Here is a 21,090-nt window from a genome sequence, read left to right as displayed (position 1 = left end):
ATGGCGACAGCTACTACTGCCGCTTGAAATTATGATATAACACTAAGTTTGTTGCCTCATTGTTGATGTACAGATGCACAGAAAGAGCAAGAGCACAAGTGTTTCAACATGTACGCCTACTTAACACACCAAGACTCACGCATACACAACACTCTGACTTCACAGAAGACATTAACAGTCAGCAGAGACACTGTAGCGCCAGTCTGTCATGCTAAAAGTGTTTAAACAAGATGTACACTGGATTCAACAGTAAGTAATACAGGCTGCACTTGAGAATAGCTTGTTGATGTAAGCAGTGATGTCGACAGTAAAGATGAACCCAAAGTAGATTTTCTAAAGCTACTTGAAGCTAGGCAAGCTGTCTGTTTACTACATTTCTTCCAGAAGATGTTTTCAGGGACGCATTTAGATCCATGTTCACGGATGAATTACGTGCCAGTGTGTCAATGTGCAGAGTTTGTGCAGATGACAAAATAAATGTAAGTTTACCCTGTTTTAGTTACTAAGTGTGTAGCTAATGGTGATTTCTAAATGAATCAAGTAGCCTTTTTCAGATTGAAAAAGAGGAAAAGAAGTTTTTAATCTTGTTTTTTTTAATCCTGGTAAAATAAAGGTTAAATAAAAAAATAATACTTCAACCAGACAAAGACATAGGTAATACATATATTAAATAAAGGAATTTGTTACTTACATGGAAATACTAGCATGTCTATTACTTCATTTCAAGTAAAAGGTAGTAATAGAAAGAGATTCTTTTTCCTTTTGAGTTGCAGTTATGGGTGAAAAGGTCCTATTTTTGTTCATTTTCAGTTTAATCTAATGTATGAATACACAGTCTTTTTTATTTCAATATTGAGTGTACCATCTTATTTGCTTTTAGTGTGCTAATGGAGGAACCTTTCACATATTTTTGCATCCTTCACATTACAGTTTTCTGCTTGTATTTTATGTCATGTTATGCAGAAAAAAAAAGCTTTTGAAAGAAAATTTGTCAATATTCAAAGAATCAAGTTGCCAGATTCATAAAAAATATTGGGAACTCTATACAAAAGCTACGATTTAGCCAGACATTTGAATTTCTCTCATTCCCTTTTCATGAAGCGGTGCTTAACAAACTACTGCTTGTTAGTCAATTAATTGTGTCATTCCGCTCAGTTTTGAGCCACAAGTGGGCTGTTTATTACAAGGTACCTCTCAGCTAGTGTCAATTTTAAAATTTTATCGTGATAGAAGTGGTACACCAGTCAACAACAAATTAAATGTTTTGTTTTGAAAGTCACTTTTGGATTTTGAAACGTGCTCCTTATTCTGGCAGTCTTTTTTTTTTTAGAAGAAACAAAAGTTCAAATGCTGAACCCAGCAGAGGGATTTCAGAATATATTAGAGTGTAAGGGATCCCTGAAGTTTATATCTTTGATAAACAGCTCAAAATGTAGAAACAATATGAGAAAAAAAAAAATTAAGCGATTTTAAAGCTGTTTTCGAAATGGTTGTATACTTGAAAAGTAACTTCTGATTGGTGAATAAATTATCTTTAATTAGTTTTTCAAATAAAACAATCTCCTTTTCAATCAGACTCAGCAGAAACTTTCAAACACATTGAATATAATTGCCTGAAATTATGGCAGAGCTGACCAACACCCTTTTATATTACAGTGTTACGCAGTTTTACATGGAGATAACTGAAACAGATTCACATTATCTGATTTATATGCCAGTGTCCTCATATGCCACTTCAATTATTGTCTTGTTAATCTATTATCTAGTGATTCTTAGGGTGCATACATAGAGGGGAGCCTCTTCGTTGTAATACAAAACAAACCTCTGAAAGCAACAGATATAAAGAAACACATTCTGTCCACAGACTGCAGCACCGTGGTTCCTTATATGTGGATATTCGAAATGACTTCTGGTGCATGCATAAACAAACCCTCACACTGTGGGAAGCCATGCAAACCAAAAGAGATTTCCCTAATGTGTCATGATGTGCGGGTGGTGAGAGTGGTGAGGCAGACGCTGTAGACCCAGGTGGGATGAAAATGATGATTTTAATGGTGAATAAGTCCAAGAACAAGCAGCAGGCACAAGGAAACACTGACAACGAATAGACTAGACGTAGACGAGGACCCGACGAGGAACAAAGAACACAGGTGGAGTTAAATACACGGGAGGGTAATCACAGAGACGAGACACACCTGGGAACAATCAAGGGGAGGACAGGACAACGAAGAGACTAAAGGACACAGAAAACTCTAAATAAACACAGAAAAACACAGATCCTGACAGTACCCCCCCCTCAAGGGCGGCTACCAGACGCCCACAAAACAAAAACACAACAAGGGTGGGCGGAGGGGCGCTGGACGGGGGGCCAGAGTCCAGAAAAACAAAAAACTACCCACCATCGTGGGCGGAAACACAGGGAGGGCCAAGAGTCCAAAAACAACAAAAAACTACCCACAGGGTGGGCGGAGGCAAAGGAGGCGGGAACCACGGAAGTGGTCCGGCGGTCGTCCGCGGCGGCGGGAACCACGGAGGCGGTCCGGCGGCCGTCCGCGGCGCTGGAGGCGGGAACCACGGAGGCGGTCCGGCGGCCGTCCGCGGCGCTGGAGGCGGGAACCACGGAGGCGGTCCGGCGGCCGTCCGCGGCGCTGGAGGCGGGAACCACGGAGGCGGTCCGGCGGCCGTCCGCGGCGCTGGAGGCGGGAACCACGGAGGCGGGAACCACGGAGGCGGTCCGGCGGCCGTCCGCGGCGCTGGAGGCGGGAACCATGAGTCCCTGGGGCCGCCCACAGACGGCGACGACGAGCCCCCCGAGGCAGGCTCTCTGGTGGAGCACAGAGAGTCGGGGTCTCGGTCAGAGCACAGGGGGTCTCAATCGGAACACATGGGGTCTGGGTCTCAGGTGGAACACTGGGGGTCAGGGTCTCGGTTGGAACACTGGGGGTCAGGGTCTCGGGTGGAACACAGGGGGTCAGGGTCTCGGGTGGAACACAGGGGTCTCGGTCGGAGCACAGGGGGTCTCGGTCGGAGCACAAGGGGTCTCGGTCGGAGCACAAGGGGTCTCGGGAGGAACGCTGGGGGTCTCGGTCTCGGGAGGAACGCTGGGGGTCTCGGTCTCGGGAGGAACGCTGGGGGTCTCGGTCTCTGGAGGAACGCAGAGAGTCTGAGTCGGAACGCAGGGAGTCAGAGTCGGAACGCAGGGAGTCTCGGAAGGAACGCTGGGAGTCTGGGTCTCGGAAGGAACACTGGGAGTCTCGGAAGGAACACTGGGAGTCTCGGAAGGAACACTGGGAGTCTCGGAAGGAACACTGGGAGTCTCGGAAGGAACACTGGGAGTCTCGGAAGGTGCGCCGGCTGGAACGCCGGCTGATTCGGCCTCGGGTGCGCCGGCTGGAGGTGAGCCGGAGCGGAGCCTCGGGGCCGGCTGCGGGGGCGAGCCGCAGCGAAGCCTGGGAACCGGCTGCGGGGGCGAGCCGCAGCGAAGCCTGGGAACCGGCTGCGGGGGCGAGCCGCAGCGGAGCCTGGGAACCGGCAGCGGAGGTGACAGCTCCGGAAGGCGACGAGGGGCCGGGTCCACCGGCGGCTCACGTCGCTGTCTCCGGGCGGCCTGGGGTGCGCCGGCTGGAACACCGGCTGATTCGGCCTGGGGTGCGCCGGCTGGAACACCGGCTGATTCGGCCTGCGGTGCGCCGGCTGGAACGCCGGCTGATTCGGCCTGCGGTGCGCCGGCTGGAACGCCGGCTGAGGCCTCGGGTGCGCCGGCTGGAACGCCGGCTGAAACGGCCTCGGGTGCGCCGGCTGGAACGCCGGCTGAAACGGCCCCGGGTGCGCCGGCCGCACCGGTTGGGGGTGCTGGTCCCGGAGCTGGAGCTGGATCCGGGCTGGCGGAGAGACTGTGCGGCTTGGGAGGCAGAGGTTCGCCAGCCATGACGGCTAGAGCCGCCATACGCTCCCACTCTGCCTCCCTCTGCAACTCCACCAACCCCGGGTGCGGAAAGCGAGGAACCCAGTAGTCCAACAGGAGCCCCAAGCGGATGGCGAAACCGAGCCGTCGGATGGCAGCGTACGGCTTGGCCATCGCCTCCTTATACTCGCTGATCGTTTCCGTCAGCTCCTTTATATCTTCTGGGTCCATGATGTAAAACTAAAAAAATAGCGTGCCTCACCGTTCGTCCTGGTCGGGTCCTTCTGTCATGATGTGCGGGTGGTGAGAGTGGTGAGGCAGACGCTGTAGACCCAGGTGGGATGAAAATGATGATTTTAATGGTGAATAAGTCCAAGAACAAGCAGCAGGCACAAGGAAACACTGACAACGAATAGACTAGACGTAGACGAGGACCCGACGAGGAACAAAGAACACAGGTGGAGTTAAATACACGGGAGGGTAATCACAGAGACGAGACACACCTGGGAACAATCAAGGGGAGGACAGGACAACGAAGAGACTAAAGGACACAGAAAACTCTAAATAAACACAGAAAAACACAGATCCTGACATAATGACCCCATTGCTGTAAATAAGATGAGGAGATGCAAGTAAACACAAACGTCACTTGATAAACTAAATAACCTCATAAACCAATCGACCCGGCCACACAACTCTGAATATTTACTTTAATACAATTCGGCGACTGAACAGACAGTGGATATGATGCCACCAGACAGCAGACTGAGAAGGAGGGAAAAATAGGGCAGGACTGGCACAAATGGTGGGAATGAAATGGAAGAAAATGGCCTGACAGTGAGGTGCGGCATTATTAGTCATGATGACCCCATGACTTACATTTTCTCTACATGACTCACATGACGCCATGTGTCCAAATGCAGTGAGAACAGCTGAGAAAGCACAACACAAGCACAAAACGTCTCTTTTTTTTGTTTTTTTCCTTCACAGAGACGCTGACAGGCACAAGAAGGCAGAGCTTGAATGCACCAACCAAAATTGGAAAAGTTTAAAATAAAGTATGCAACTGTTTTACAAATAAAGTCAAATGTAGAATACAATATGACTCAACCTGAATGACTAATGTATAAAATGACTTCTTTAGGAGAAAAAAACTTAGCCGGACACAACTACACAGGCTCATGTGAAACTAGGGAATCCCCACATTATCGATCCACGTGACAAGTGTGACGCGTTGCTTTTCTCTCTTGAAATCATTCATATGTTGCTTTTGTTCTAGAAATAACTTAGCACTTTGTTCCAGTCAAGCATCACACCCATTTACACACCTGGAAGCTGAAGCGATGTGAAGCTGCTCTGCTTCAACTTTGGAGTCACTTCTCTAAACCAATTACAATAAACAGTTTCAGTGGTTGCACCTGGAAATTTGATTTATTTTCTTTATTTAAGAAATATGAAAAAACATGCATGATCATTATTGTTGTGTCGGTCATATAAGGTTGTAAACAAAATATTTGGAATATAAATTCTGATGCAGAATGCTTCACGTTTGGATATTAGTATTGCTCAAATGTGAATAAGCGGGTTAATCTTGAAAAGATACCAACACACGGATCATGTTGTCTGCATAAGTCACTGAGATGCAACATAAACAGTGAAATCCTCTGAGACTTGGTGAAAGACTTGTTAGATTCTCCATTACACAGCTAATGTAATGGACTTGGACACATTATGAAACTCAATGCTCTGATGTAGCAAACATGATAAATATTGTTAGATTTTTTTCTTTTTAATTGAAATAGGACCTACTAAAAATGCAATCTGAAGGCCTTTTACAGAGCAAATCAGTCTAATTCATATGCATATAGAATCCAGAATTGTCCAAACTTTTATTGGTTTAATGCCAATAAGATTTATCCCCATACATTCTAATCATACAAACCATTTTGATTATTATTTATACTACAGTACAATCAAATCCAGTAAATTTGAAAAAGTAACTTATCCAAGAAAGCCCAGACGATTGCATTGGGTTGATAACTGCAGCAATCCTGCAAGTTTAATTTCCGGTTTTCTCCTGCCTTGGAGGAGCAAATAGTTTCAGGAGAAAATAAAATGGTGTTACTGGGATATAGATCAATTAGTATTGACAGCCGCCATGTTCTACACTTCCACATGCGAGTGCTTAGTTAAAAGTGGGTGTTGAGGAAGTAAAGGGACAAAGAGTTTACAGCTGTCACCTCACTGCATAAGAAATTATTTATTCAGCTCCCTGAATTTCCTCTGGCTGCCTCCTACAGTAAAAACTTAAACATGTTGGGAAAACTGGTCACTTTAGATTGGCTATGGTTAAAGTTTTTGGAACGTTCTGCATTATTTAAAGGATTAGTGACAATCAGGCAAAAAAGAGCACACATCAGTCTAAGATAACAGTCAACTGATGTTGTGTTTTAAAAGAAAAAGAAACACTTTATAGACCTTCTTCAGGAGTGTGAATGTGGTTTACTGAGGTGATGGAATAACAGTGTGTGAACAGTTCCTAATTTCTGGGCCCTGACCAGCTGCTGTACTTCATTCATCATATTTGTTGCACTAAGGTCTCAGAAATTGTGCTTTTTAATTTGTTTTGCTCACTTGTTTTGTCAGTGTGACTCAGTAAAACACAACTTTTCACTTTCTTTAGAGAGAAGGAACTGATAATCGCAACACAGTGAAGCTACGGTAGCCCCAGGGTTTCCGTAGCTTTTCTCTTCATGGTGTTTGGGAGGTGACAAAGTGACCGGTGTTTCTACAGAAGACAGTGCTGTCCCTCCCCAACCTATTACTACACGCTGTAGGTCACTTGCTTACAACAACTCAGATGTTTGAAAACATTCCCAGTTGCAAAAGCCAAAGGTAATATCAGAGTGGAAACTAAAGAAGCATCCGTCATCACTTATTAAGGTAATCGTGCTTTGAAAACTTGGTTAGCTACAAGTGGCATATCTATTCATTTGCCCACCACACACTTTACTGCCACAAAAAGCTGGACTACTTGACCAGCTGATATCAGCTGGTTTTAAACTTTGAAGAGAAAAGCAACAACAATATCGTCAGCAATATGCATTTTAGGACTACTGCTAAATTTTGCAGCTGTTTATGTTTTTACTAAAGTCTGTGTATCAAAATCAAGGCAGGCAAAAATAATTGCAAAAAATATTATTGTAACTGCAACAATCAATATGTTGTAATTTCAGCAGTAGCAGGAATATTTCTCATGTTTTTTTAAACACAAAAGCTATTCGATTATAGTGTAACAACAAAAAACTGAGACTCACTGACCCAAGCCTATATTTGACAAGAGCCTAAATGGATTCAGGATTTAGAAATTTACCCATCTGTCTCATCACAGTAGGTGCTGTTAGTGTCACTGTAACTAAATGAACTAAAAAGGCAAGAAGGCACACACGATGTTACACTTCAGTCATAGATGAGCATGAAAGATGAGCTGCAGGAGGTGGTGGGTCACATGTGTGGCCCTTTCTCATCACATGAAAGTAAAAGCAATCACTTGATAGAAAGCTGCTTTGGAGGACATATTCACATTTATATTGCCCAGCATGTCACATTTTTTTTGTTGCAGATGATCAATGAATATAGTAGTGAAATGGAACCAACCTGGGCGAAGTCTCCATTCCCATTTTTAGGGAGGCTGGGAAAGTCCATGTCAGAGAATCCCGGGTACATGCTCATGTGCATATCAGGAATGTTGGTGGTAGTGCTGTTATTCAAGTGGTATTGCCTGCGGACAAAAAGAAATTGACATTTAGTTGGTTTAAAGTGCATTGTACAGAAGCAGAACAGTCTTTGCTGATGTTTTCATTATTACAGGAAGTGATATCAGCTAAGTTTAAGCTGCTACTTGCTTTATAAAGCAGTAAAATATAAACCAAAATCAGTTTTTGGTAACTATACTTAGCAGCAAGAAGACAGGTAACAAATCAGCTTCAAAGAATCCCAAACACAGTTCATTGTCACAGAAACAAAACTTACATTTAAAAAGCACTAAAGTGTTCAGTTTCAATCATGTAGTTAAAAGGTGACTGGTTATCTAACGAATGAATAGACGGCATATTCAACGGACAAAGAGGCAAACAAATGAAACTTTGGCTATTTGCAAACCAGACAGACAGGGTAGAGATGATAAGGACAACAGCCGGGAATCGACAGCAACCTAAGCAGGACAGAGAGAGCTCCTACCCTTTATCACGACCCACGTTTCCTGAACACCAAACATCTTCTGGAGCCTCAAGTTAACTTCTGCCACAAACGATCAGATCCTGTACCTCTAACATGATATGTTTTCAGTTTCCTACTGAGTCGATAAGTCACAAGCCTATGGAGAAATCCGCAGAGCAGCAGGGTTGCGTGAGCATTCAAAGCAAAAGCAAAACTAAAGACGCGTAAAGGTGAAACTGTCCTGGTATCCAATCAGCTACCAGAGCTCAAACTAAAACAACTGGAGCTGAGCCAAAGCTATTCAAAGGATTAGGCTCCTGTGTCCTAAACTCCTGGTCAGAGATCACAGTTACTGATTGATTTGGTTTCAAAACACCCTAACCACCATAAGAGGACCACCTAATGCTACACCTAATGCCTACTGCTATATAGAAATTTAATTAGTTGATGTAAAAATTATTTACAGTTGTCTGTGCTTAAACCGTATATATGGCACCTCTGTTCAAAATTAAAGCTATTAAAATAACCACAATTTTTACAGTTACACAAACAACAAATTCTTTGCCAGCACAGGGAAAATCACTAACACAGGTGTTAATTGCTGATGATTAATGGATTTAAGGAGAGCAAAGGAGGAAACGCAGTGTGATTGGTAAAAATCATCCAGACTGGAAATCCCCTTTGTGGTTTTTCTTTCCCTAGCAGAGGAGGATTATTACAGAAAACTTCTTGGCAGACCTGGTATCAGCAGCTTTAATCAACAAAGCTGGTTAGGGGCTCACAGGCACAGCAATGGACTGACCTCTCTGTGTCCCACAAGTTGTCTTCCCTCAGTTTTTAAAACCCACAATTCATTGCTTCAAATCCCATCATTCAGCAATGATGTCTCACTTGAGCCAAAGTAGTTAGCGGTTTATTTTCTGGTGGTGCACGATCTCTAAACTTGGCACAAGCACCACATCATTTTAAAAAGCAATTATGCACTGAAACTTCTCTATTTTTTATCTTCATAGCTGTCATGTAGCAAAATTACTGCTGTGATTTCTTGGAACATTAATTGGAAAATTAACAAAACCAAACAGGTTTGAGGTAGAAATGACTGGGAATACGGGATAAAAATGAAATATAAGTCCCAGGAAATTTAATTTATAATTCCAGTGAAGGTTAAGTGATTTAAAAAAACAGTTTTGGAAGGTGACAGCAGGAATTTCTTCCTTTGTGGACAAATTTCATCCCAATGATTATCAACAGTTAAGCACTACTTCCATAGAAATGATGATTATCAAGTTGTTGCTTATGTGTGACACACCACTGAAGGAGCACACCCACACAAACACACGCATGCATGCACACACAAAGCTGCTAAGGTTCCATGGAAGAACACTTCCTTGTAGACAACACAAACATAAAGATGAAGCTCTAGTAATAGGAACTGAATGCATTGCGCGAACCTTTGGTTTTAGCTGTGGAAAGCGTGTGAGCAGGAAGTATTTTTGAATATTACACAGGAAGGAGCTTAAACCAAATGTAGGAGTTGCCACCGAGTTTCAACATGTCCCATTATCACCACCGTGGATCAAAACTTTGGCTTTGTAATGTGAGGCTTTTTGCAGTTTGACCTATTTTTTCACGAGATCCTCAATGAACTCTATGAGATCATCAATAAGTGCAGCATGCACAAAATATGATTGAACCCAGTCATTGAAGACTGTTTTGCAATATAGCTGCTTTCCTTTTTTTTTCTTTGCATTTTTAATCACTATTTTTGTCTCATTGCATATAATGCCATAAAATATTATAAAACTTTAAAGTCCTTTGTAATAATAAGTTACGTAATTTATTTTTTGTCATAATAATTCTTAACTTGGACAAAATCTAAAATAAATACAGCTGTATTTGGCAGTAGCTTTCAACATATTACTAAGCTGAATATGATTTTTTTCCCCCTTTCTACTCTTTCTACACTAACAGGCTGATATTGGCTGATTAGTTTTGTCTGGCTACCTCAAGTTGGCCAATGAGGCAACCTAAAATGTAATTTTAAAACGTATATAATAGTTTTAAAATTACATCATATTGATAGTTTCAAATCCTTAGATACATGTTTTTTAATCAAAATTTTACTTGTGCTAAGATTACTATTCATTTAAACAATTTGGGACAGTCCAGGTGATATCATAGCTTTACACAGTAATGATTAATTGGCTTTTGATATATATTATGACAACCCCTACACACACTGCTCCTTTCTGTTGCATCATAACAACAGATTAGCCAAGATAAAGAGAATTTGACCGCCACCAGCCAGGTTCACCAATGGGTTCAATTCTAGATATCTGAAGGCGCTGCTATGACCCAGAGATTAACATGCTTTGGTCCGAAATGCGCGAATAAACCCCAAACAAAAGCAAAACACCATGTGAAGTTGTTGGGCGAAGCTGGACCGAAAGTGAAGTATTAACACATCAGTCCTGTACCAACATGGGCTGGAAGTCTGCTCAGAGAAGAGGAAGCTTTTGCTCAGAAAACAACATAAACATAGAGATTATGGTTTGCAAATGTACTCAGGAGGGTTCTATTTTTTATCAATAATAACTTTGAAAAAAGGTAAAAAAATAATTCACAAACTGAATAAAATGCTACTTAATAAAATGGAGTGAATCTGCTCAATATTCTGGCACGTAGGAAATCATCTTGATCCTGACTGACCTGAAACAGGGAATATTTAGTTTATAGTTAATGTCAGAAAAAAAAAGGTTACAGGTCTCTTTATAAAACGCATGTATATCTGGTTTCAACTGAATAAAAAGACATAATTTATTTCCTCTCAGTAGAATCTGAGAAGGCTCGTGTGAGCAAGGCGGACTACAAACCTGACCCTCACCCTAACCTGGGTTGTGCCGGTTCTGTCAGGAGGAAATGGGACTCAGAACTCAAACTATCGTGATACCAGCAAAGGCAATGGTACCAAATACTGAGGAAATGTAAGCAAGCTTATGATTTTGAAGACATCAAAAAATAAATCTCTGATCCCATTAATGTAACTTTATTGAGAAAAATGTCACATTAATGTGTCAATATTTAATTTCAAATAGGGAAGAAAAAAAATGTAGGAAATTAACAGCCAACAGCTGTCTAGAATTAAAAACTCTGACATTTATTTTACACATGATATGTTATGTAACTATGTAAACTATCAACAGTGTATCAGTTTTCTAAAAAGATAGTGTTTGATCACATACAGTACGCACAGAGGTTTCTGTGGTCTGTAGAAGTCTGGTGCTGGTTCCACAAAATACATCAGAAGATCTGCTGCAGCTTCATGCTGCACAGCAAGTTTTAACACTTTCCAGCACTAAAACAACAATTACGGTAATGTAGCATGATCTGCTTGACTAGCAATTTGAATGCTAACACACAAATTAAGAGGATTAATTATGAAGAGGCTGATATAGCTGTCTTTATGGTTCTTATGATCATTCATAGGAACAGTATGTACTTTGCAGATGTGAGTGGGCACTGTAAGTCAACATTCGAGCAAACATAGCACTTCCCATGCATGTTTTCTCCTCACTGGTGTCATGTGATCATCTCACTCCTCTGCACGTTCTCAACAACAGTCTGAGCAGGCAAGATTGCACTTTCGAGTCTAACCAATTTTACTTTGGACAGGAGAGTGCAAAGTTACCCAGGCATCAGGCGGCATGGTGGACTTACAAGGTCGTGAGAATCAGAAAACCAGAAGCAAACACAATAAAAGGTAGTCATACAAAAATTACTGCTTTATGTGCTCTGTCCTGTTTCGTAAAAACCTGGCCTAAGTGTTCCAGGAAATCTCTGAAAACAAAAATTTTACAAACGCAAAACCATTGAAGATAATGCAAATTTTAGGCTTTTTTTTTAAAGGTTACCTCACTTTAATTGCGCTCGATAAGGTTTAACTAGCCCAATTCAAAAGAAATTGATAATCAATCACATAATTTTTCTCTGAGCCAGACCCTTTTTTGCATCTCTCCTGTACATAGTAAGATAGAAAGTGAGATAAGGTCCTTACTATGAGCTTGACATCATAAAGCTCCACTTCGAGTGAACTTGAAAACCACACAAAGCGCCTTCACGTCACCAGATGTTATAACTTTCAAAGAAACACATCGCAGTAACAAAACGAAACTCTTGATGTGAAGAAAAAATTCATCATTCATAGTAAGAAGAAAAGAAAAAGTAAAGGGCCCATTTCGAAAGAATTAAAAGTAATTTAAAAAATGCAGCAAATGGGACAAAATGCTATTTATTACAATAATCAGATGCTGGACAGTAAATTACAACACAGACAAACATAGGCAGAAATTATAAATTAAACATATCAAGCCTTTTTTTTCTTTTCTATTTGTTTTTTATTATTGTTTTTGTGGGCTCTAGTGTCCCTTTTTCAAGGTAGGCTGACAGGAAAGGCGGAAGGAGAGGGGGGGTAAAACATGCGGTAAACGTCGTTGGGTCCGGGAGTCGAACCCGCGACAGCCGCGTCGAGGCCACGTTGCCTCTGAATGTGGGTCGCGCTAACCCCTCCGCCACCACGGCACGCCCCCATATCAAGCCTTTTTAACACAAAAAATTCAAACCTGCACTGTGCCATATAAACCATGCTCTTTAATACAGACTTAAATTGGCGGTTGGCCAACATTCACCTGCGCAAAGCAGCACCGTTTCTGTACACTCAGATAGATTTCTGCAGTGTTTTCTTGTCGGTTCACAGGAAACAGAAACACAACAACTGACTGATAAACACTGTGTTCAAAATGACACGTCGTATTTAGTGGCAAGATCACACAAGCAGCTCTAACTTGCAGGAAGTCTAACTCTCAACCCCCTACCCCAAATGCAGGCTGACGTCAAGCCGCCCACAGCAGGAAATAAAAGAGGTCTCACAGATTAGACCAATCTGGCGTGAAGTGAGCTGGTGGTGAGGGAACTGCATTAGGTCACACCAAGTGGGCGCATTTGTGAAATTAAAGTCGACAAATTTTGTAGCCGTTTCTTTAAAAGCTGAAACATTTCCTTTCTGTTTCCTAACGGTCAAATTTGACTGCTGTGTAATGTCAAACTTTATTTCACTTGCAATGTTTTTGCTGTCAAAACTGGAATTTGAGTCTTGTGAAAGCGAGTTGTGATTTTAGATTGACTTACTGGTTTCCAGATTGCATAGGGCAGTATCCAGGCTGCTGAGAAAAGGGTCCCCAGGTACCAGAGGAGGTAAATATTGAACTCTGAAACATAGAGAGACAGTTAAAATAACATCTATTTTTCTTTGGACTTGATGAATCCACTCAGTTATGAGTGGATGCGGACAAAAATCAGTATAGTGTTGTCCGCAGTCAGTATGGTTGTGTTTTTTTTTTACCAAAAAATTATGACCAAGCAGTTCGAACAACGGTCTTTTTTGTTCCATATTTCCTCTATGTGACTCAATGAATTCAACAGAATTTCACAGAAGCAATCATCCCGATGTGGTTTCAATTTACTGAGTGGATATTTTGAGAAATTCTCAGGAGTTTCAGACAATAAAGCAGACATGGTAGGATTTTTTTTTACTTATTTTTTTTTACGAGTTAAACATTTTAGGGAATATTTCTTTGGTCGAGGGAAGTTTAAACTAAGTTTGACTTTGGCTTTAAAAATATTCTTTTTAATTATACTGAAACCAAATATCCACTTTGTATCCAAGCAAAGTTATGAAGAAATATGGAGCAAACACCCTAAAGGCTGCTGGCATAGTCAAATCAAATTATATGATAATTATATCTCATAATACTCTGCAAAGGGAAGGAAAACCCCTTGGTCTCAACTCTGCAAAACTTCCACCAGAGGATTGCTTCCTTTTTCTATTGATTTCAGGTCTCTAGTCTACATTTTTTTCTTAGGCGCATTGGCACAAATGATAGGCACACCTGAAATTTTTGGACCACATTGCATTTGACATAGCAGTTTCACAGGTTCACATTAAACAAAAGAATAAAAGTCACTGTCAATAAAGGCTTGTAAATGATCAATTAACAATCAAGTAAACATAACACTCTCAAGCAGAATAATACCGGACAAGTAACCTACTGAAAAGTGTTTGAAGTGCTTCTGTGTATTGAAATTTAAACATAAAAGAAAGATCTTTACTGTATAAAGAGCTAAAACCTTCAAAGTGTCAGGGGGAGTTGGTAATTATACAAAGTGTTTGTCAACTACAGAATAAGAATAAGCTCAATCTGACAGAGAATCTGTGAAGGCAGATTGCAGATTATGGTGATGACGAGGAGGATTTTGAGTCTCAATGAGTCTGTGCTCTTCACTGAAGAAAAATATCAAAACACCAGCGAAACATGCAAAGAGTAGTTAAAAGTGAGCTTGAATGATGTATAAAGATTTTCGACATGCCTTTTTAAAAACATGCAATACAAACAACTTTTACTCCTTTTATACAATGTTATATTTTGAGCGATATCTGTCTGGTTTTCTGCCTACTTCTTGATGGAATTACTTGTGATCTGTCAAATTCTGAATCATGTTGGGTGTAACTTTATTCAGTTTTCATTTTACTACACTTTAGAATGTGATTTATACTATCCATTTTTGCTGTCTACCTCGGTACAAAAATGTTTCACAGGAATAAAGTTGACAGCTGTTTTTCAGTGATTTACTTAGGAAGGTGGGTTTTTGTTTCCAGTAATTAATTAAAGATTTTATGGTCAAAGGTTTTAGGCAGACTTGGTATTTATTCTCTTGCTAGGAAAGGCGTAAAGTATAAAAATATAAACCACAAAGTGTGTCATAATCATACATGTCAAACATGAACTACTTTGTTTCTATTGGCAAATATAAATCGAAGCAAACAAAGATCACATGAGACTATATGAGAAGTTCCTCAAGGCTTCATTCTTTGATCTTCTTTATTCAGCATGTGCATGCTCCCCCTAGCCTAGCTTACTGAGCATTGCAACATTTTACTTTAACTATATTTACACTGATGACATGCAACTTTACATTTATGTGTCAACAACTGACCACAGCCCCTCACAGAATACAGTAGATGCATATAATATCAATGAGTGGATGGGACACAACTTCCTCAGGCGTAAGACAGTCAGCACAGAAGTCAATGTTTTTACTTCTGAAAATTCAAATTTAGAAATGAATATTTAAGTAGACTTAGCAGAGGTAAAAATGAACAGTCTAATGAATTCTTGTTAAAACAAGATCAGAACATGCTTTCCTCTTCAAGAGGTTACATTGACGTAAAGATTATTTTACATGTTACAACAAAAAAAAAAATCCAATACATTAAATTTCTCGCTCCTACATATCAGCACTGAAAATCTTGCTGTTTATGTCAGCTTTCAAATATAGGCAGAAGCTTATTTTATTATCTATTTTTAAAATTTTAATTTAGTTTATCATAATGTGCTATCTTTAGATTTTGCAATATTTATTTTTTTATGCGGTGTTCCCTTCTCTTAGTTCTTTTGGATGCATCTTAAAATTGATCACTGCATGAAAACATGCCTGCAGATGAAACCAGATGTTTACTTACGCTCTATCAAAAGAACAAAAACTTTTTTTGTTACAATAATTAGGTCTAAAATTGCCTTGTTTTATGACAGAATTACCAAAATTATTTCTATTGCAAAATACCCCCCTATAATGGAACAGGGATTTAAAAAAAAACTTTCTACAAATTCAGAAGCTTACTTACACCTACTTGCTTTTTGGAAACAATGTCTTTTAAACAGTTTTAAAGTGTATTTCTTGGTGTAAAAACGTTAGGTGCTTCCACAAGCTTCCACAAACAGCTGGCTGGAATTTTGGCCCTTTACTTCTACAGAACTGGTGTAACTGAGTCAGGTTTGTACCCAACCACACACCTTTTCTCTTCTGCCTAGAATTTTTTTTGTGTGTGTGTCTGACATTGGGGATTCATGAGGGACACTCCAAACATCGACTTGTTGTTTTTAGGCCACTTTCTAACAAATTTGTTGGTTTGTTTATAGTCATTGTGCACTTAAATACATTTACGTCCACGTTTAAACTTTCTGACGTCTTGAGATGTCAAAATTTGTATATATGGGACTTTAATGTTGCTATCTGTTTTGAGAAGTCCACCAGTCCCTTCTGCAGAAAGATACCTAGAAATGATGGTGCCACTACCACACTTCAAAGTTCAGATGGTATTCTCAGCATTACAAGCTTCTTCTATTTTTCTATTATTGTCTGGGGTTTTTTATATTGCTTTTGGAGTATTGTCATCTTCGCAGCTCTGAGATCTCCCTTATAACGTTTCAACAGATGAAAGCGGCACCTTCAGCCATTTAGACATCAGTGAACCAGACTTGTGGGGATCCACTATCCTTCATCATATACAGTATCTTACCTGATTTTAACTTTTGTTTTTTCAGGGTATCACAGAAGAAAGTACAATATTTGATGAGTTGCCTTAAAAAATTCCCAGCTAGTCTTTAAATTAGTTAAAACTTTAACCTGTTAGAAGCCATTTCAAGACGGCGTTATTTGGGGTTTCCTAAATTATTTAAAAGAACATCGATGTTGGTTTATAAATTGTAAGCAAACTTCTGAATGTCAAGAAAATAAAATAAATATCCAGTCTGACTTAATTTGAGACAATGATAGAAACTGTGTCTTACTATATAATGCATGTAAATTATTATTATTATTTTTGCAACCACCTCTCAGTTGTCTGAACTGACGCCTGCTTGTGCATTTTAGCAATTACTTAAAGGAAACAATTCATTTTAACCAAAACACTTGACATGAATGCGATTCCTGCATTTCTCATTCTGAATTTCAACAACGAGTCTCAACAGCTTTAATGCAGATACATGACTTGCCTCCATGTTTGAGGCGCCCACTGAGAACATGCTGCTGTTCAGCTGAGGGCCTTCTGGATGCAGGTAGTTCTCCCCGTCCATGGCCAGCACTGAGGTAAGGGTGGACATCAGACCAGAGCTTCACACATGACTACCAGCAGACTTAGACTATGCACCTCTCTATCGCCACCCACGAGCTGGCTGTGTCTGAGTCAGTACTTCAACAAGGACAAGTGCTCTCCATGACCTGGGGAGGGTGGTGGGGTTTCATGGAAGGGAGAAGAAAAGGAGAATGTGATGTTAGTAAATTATTTATGCCGTACAAGATCAACATCATATTTAACAGAAGCACATTTAATACAGGTTTTTGAGTCATTTTTGAATTTTCCTTTCTTCATATTGAGAAACCAAAACAACAAAGGTAATCAAAACTAAAAGCGTGTCTAGTCTCACTTCTTTCAAATAGTTTTCGACACAACAGTTATGGGAGTTTCTCTTTCTCCCATAATTGTCTAAAATAGAAAATATATCAAGGATGTAGACACAATTTTCATGTTTTTGCTCAGATTGAGTTGTAATATAACATCTAAAAAAGTTAAAAAGATTTTTTTAAAGCCTCCATTTTAAGCATAATTCCAGCTGTGTTTGATCTCATACATTAAACAAAGTTCAAAGTTTTACTAATTGATTGATATCCTTCATTATCTGACTTTACGAAATGTTTTAAATTCATTAGAGAATCAATACAAACCACAACAGAATGCGCTTTGAAATATTCCATACGTTTACAAGCAGCAAGCAGGAACAGTGTGCGGTTGGAAAAATTTGCATGTACAGGATTGTTTACATATGAAACCACCATATACTTGTCTGCTTTACAATCCAAAGTGTATATGTGTCAAGCATAAAGACAGGTCAGACCGGCTAGACTAGAGTAATGACGCTCACGAAGATTTCCTGCAATGCCGTCAAACTTACAACTTTAACAGTACCATCTTGTTCCCCGGTTACAAAGACACATCATCTCCTAAGCCTTCCCACTGTTTTATTGCATTAATTTTAGTGAGATTAACAATTAAAATGCCATTAACATAAAACAAAATTAGCCAACAACATAATTTTTCATGCTGGACCATTTAAGACTACATTTTGATTGACTTGTGGCTCTGATGATGCTAACCCAATGTAAATTTATATTTCTCTTCTCTGTGCCTTTGGTTCACTGGAAACAATTTATTTTTTATTTTGAGTTTAGAGAAACTATCTATGTGCTTCAAGTCAAACAACAAACTCCAAATTTAAGGATGACAGCTCGAGTTTCTGCTTCCTTAGTTGCAGGATTTATGAAATCAACTAAAACACTTTGGATTTCGAAATGCGTCTCTCCCTTAGACATAGTTGAGTTTCTCTTCTCTGTTACAAAGGCATTGTGTGAAATGCTGATCCAACATAAAATATGGAAGAAAAACAAACACACACACAAAAAAAAGTGCTGTGCGGCGACTATATTAAATGCTTGATAAATGCCAGTCTTCCTGTAATTTCCACAAGAAACTCTCTGTTTTGTCCCTCACTATTTCACACCATCCTTACTTCAGTCCTTCCCCCAGTTTGCTCCCAGTCTGGAACACATGCCAGACATGTTCACTATGAACAATGAGGTAATAAATACTAATAGAGTTCATGTGGGTCTAACTAAGAGCTGCTTTGTGTGTCCAAGTGGGGGTGCATGAAATAGACCTGACCCAACATATTCCCCACTCACAATGCCAAGAGACACAAGGCGGAAGCCATTTTCCTTGCAGGCTGCCAGCACTAAGCAAACGTGAAGAAGCAAAGAATGGGCTGATTTCTAAGACAAAGGACCTGAAAACAAAACTGGCATATTCCAGATAAAAGGTTAATTTGAAAAATAAGCTATCCTGTGAAAAGTGAGTTTAAGAAGGCTCTATAAAGTGCGGTAGTACAAAGTTGTGATGACTGAGACCGCTAACGTTTCCATCATTAGCCCGAGGAGACAGACTTCACCACCCTCGGAGCATCAAAAGGTGACACTGCATCTTGTTAAATGTGGTCATTTATTAGAAGCACAAATTCTTTCCAATACTTTGATCTGCAACCACCGACACGAATGCCACCAGGGTAATGCTGGTGACTATCTCAGTGACAGAAAATTGTGTCCCCTTGCTGTTCTCAGTTCCCAACACCCACCCCTGATAATCAGTATGGCTTCTCAGGATAATCGATACTGATTACGGCGAGAGTTCTCCCAGATAAACCCCCTTCCTGTAACTGTTCTCATTACGGGAAAACAAACAAGCCCCCCACCCTTACTACTCCGAACTCCTGCAGTGGAGGAAGACGGAGGTGATGAGGCAAGCTGTTACTGGGACAAAAATGAGTATCGTCTATGTGAGAGAGACAGAGTTTAGTTTAGTTTACACAAAGAAAAAAGGAAACAAGGATTCTCCGATGCCAAAGGAGAGCCTTGTAAATTGTGTACATTTTGTAAATGATTGTAAAAGGTTCAAAAATAATACCTCAATTTCCAGAAAATCTCCATAAAACCTCTGTAAACAGGTATAACCAGTTTGAACTCATTTTAATTAAGAGTGTTTTGTATTGTAGTTTCTTCAGTTTGCTCATACTGTCAACGGTTACCTTTCTTTTTCTTTTTCTTTTTTTTGTCCTCCCTTTTCAAGTGTTTCAGCCTCGCTATCTCCCTGGGTGGTCTTATTCAGCAATGTGGTGAAACCAGATTGGTCAACTTCACGTGTGCTTTGAATCTAACAAAAAAAAAAACTGAGGCAACTATAAACACCTTCAATGGGTTGAAAATTTGAAAGAAGGAAAATGAAGTATTATGTTGGAAAAACCTCTGCAGACTACCTGCTTTGGTTTAGGTCTGCATGAGTCGAGGAGGGCTAACAAACAGACCTCTCCCCCTGTCATCACAAAACCACGTTGCGTGTATGTGTCTCAGTTAAGAGCATCCAACATGTGCTTGCAATAGGTGGCAGGTGGATAAAAGTCAGTGTGTGACAAGAAATGACTTCCTGATGTGCACTGGTGGCCTTTCCTGTCCTGCCAGAGCACATGGAGATCACCCTGGGTAGTGTGACTTCCTTAAGCTGCTAAGTCACAATTAATGCTCGTGAGGATGACAGTCGCCCTGCTTGGCGCGTGTGTGCCTGCCAACAAGCGTTTGCACAGTCACATGTGCCTTCAAAATTGAACCATACATATGGCTGCACAAATTAGGCCAAACAATCTCAAAGAGCAAAACATTTAATCCTGATCTAAAGAATTTCAAGACGAGATGAGAAAGTCACCGACAGCTATTAGTCTGGAAATGGTAAAACAGCTTTTTTTAAAAAGACATTTGTACTTCAGTGTCAATTATCCACAAAGGAACAGGAACAGTGACCTTTCCACCAAAATTATCACAAGTATTTTGCAAGGATTCATCCAGAAGCTCACAAAAAACTTAGACCACATCCAAAGCACTGTAGACATCTGTTGCCTCAGTTAAGATCACAATTCAACAATAAAAAAACAGACTGGTCTAAGTCTGAGGCGGATTATCATGGTTTAAGCCACTGCTCACCAGAAAGAAACAGAAACGCTCTTCTTCCTCCTCACATTTGTTAAGTCTTAATGATCCTCCAGACCTTTGGGAAAATACTTTGTCGACAGTCGAGAGCAAAAGAAACTTTGTAGAAGGTTTGTGTTTCACTGCCTCCTGTTTATAATTAACATAATTTCAGACAAAAAACATCTTATTGACTCTCAAACATCGTGTAATTGTCAGAGGCTGCTTGTCTCCCTGAAGACTGGGACAGTTTGCCATAACAAGTTAGAAACCTGAATCCTCCTCTCTACAGGAAATCCTGAATTAGAAAGTGTGGCCATCAAATTTGTGACCTTAAACTCAAGTGAACTGGGCTTATGAAGGAGAACAATCATCTGAAGAACAGCAACAAGCTCATCTTTACATTCTTTAGAAAAAAAAAACAACTAAATTGAGACAAAAAATTTTTTTTTTGGTAAGCCAGCTAATCTTTACAGTAAAGTTAACTTAAATTTAAAATGCAGATGTGA

At 40.3% G+C, this 21,090-nt stretch overlaps 1 protein-coding gene across 3 annotated transcripts in view; it reads right to left on the bottom strand.

Annotated features, from left to right (window-relative positions):
- sbno2 (strawberry notch homolog 2) overlaps positions 1 to 21,090 on the bottom strand; it is a 70,763-nt gene that overhangs the window by 39,076 nt on the left and 10,597 nt on the right. For 2 of the 3 annotated variants that reach the window (XM_023339242.1, XM_023339241.1), the window contains exons 2-4: positions 17,011 to 17,236; positions 13,307 to 13,386; positions 7,562 to 7,685 (exon numbers count right to left, since the gene is read on the bottom strand). In XM_023339242.1, coding sequence (XP_023195010.1) covers positions 7,562 to 7,685; positions 13,307 to 13,386; positions 17,011 to 17,118 — 312 coding nt within the window. In that variant the 5' untranslated portion in view covers positions 17,119 to 17,236. Of the gene's footprint in view, positions 1 to 7,561; positions 7,686 to 13,306; positions 13,387 to 17,010; positions 17,237 to 21,090 lie in introns of those variants that run through there. The other variant, XM_005795698.2, reaches the window with a different exon arrangement.

This window comes from Xiphophorus maculatus, chromosome 9 (genome assembly GCF_002775205.1).
Source record: "Xiphophorus maculatus strain JP 163 A chromosome 9, X_maculatus-5.0-male, whole genome shotgun sequence".
Lineage (NCBI taxonomy): Eukaryota > Metazoa > Chordata > Actinopteri > Cyprinodontiformes > Poeciliidae > Xiphophorus > Xiphophorus maculatus.
Note: the sequence above shows the minus strand (reverse complement) of the source record. Positions and strands in the feature narration are given on the sequence as shown.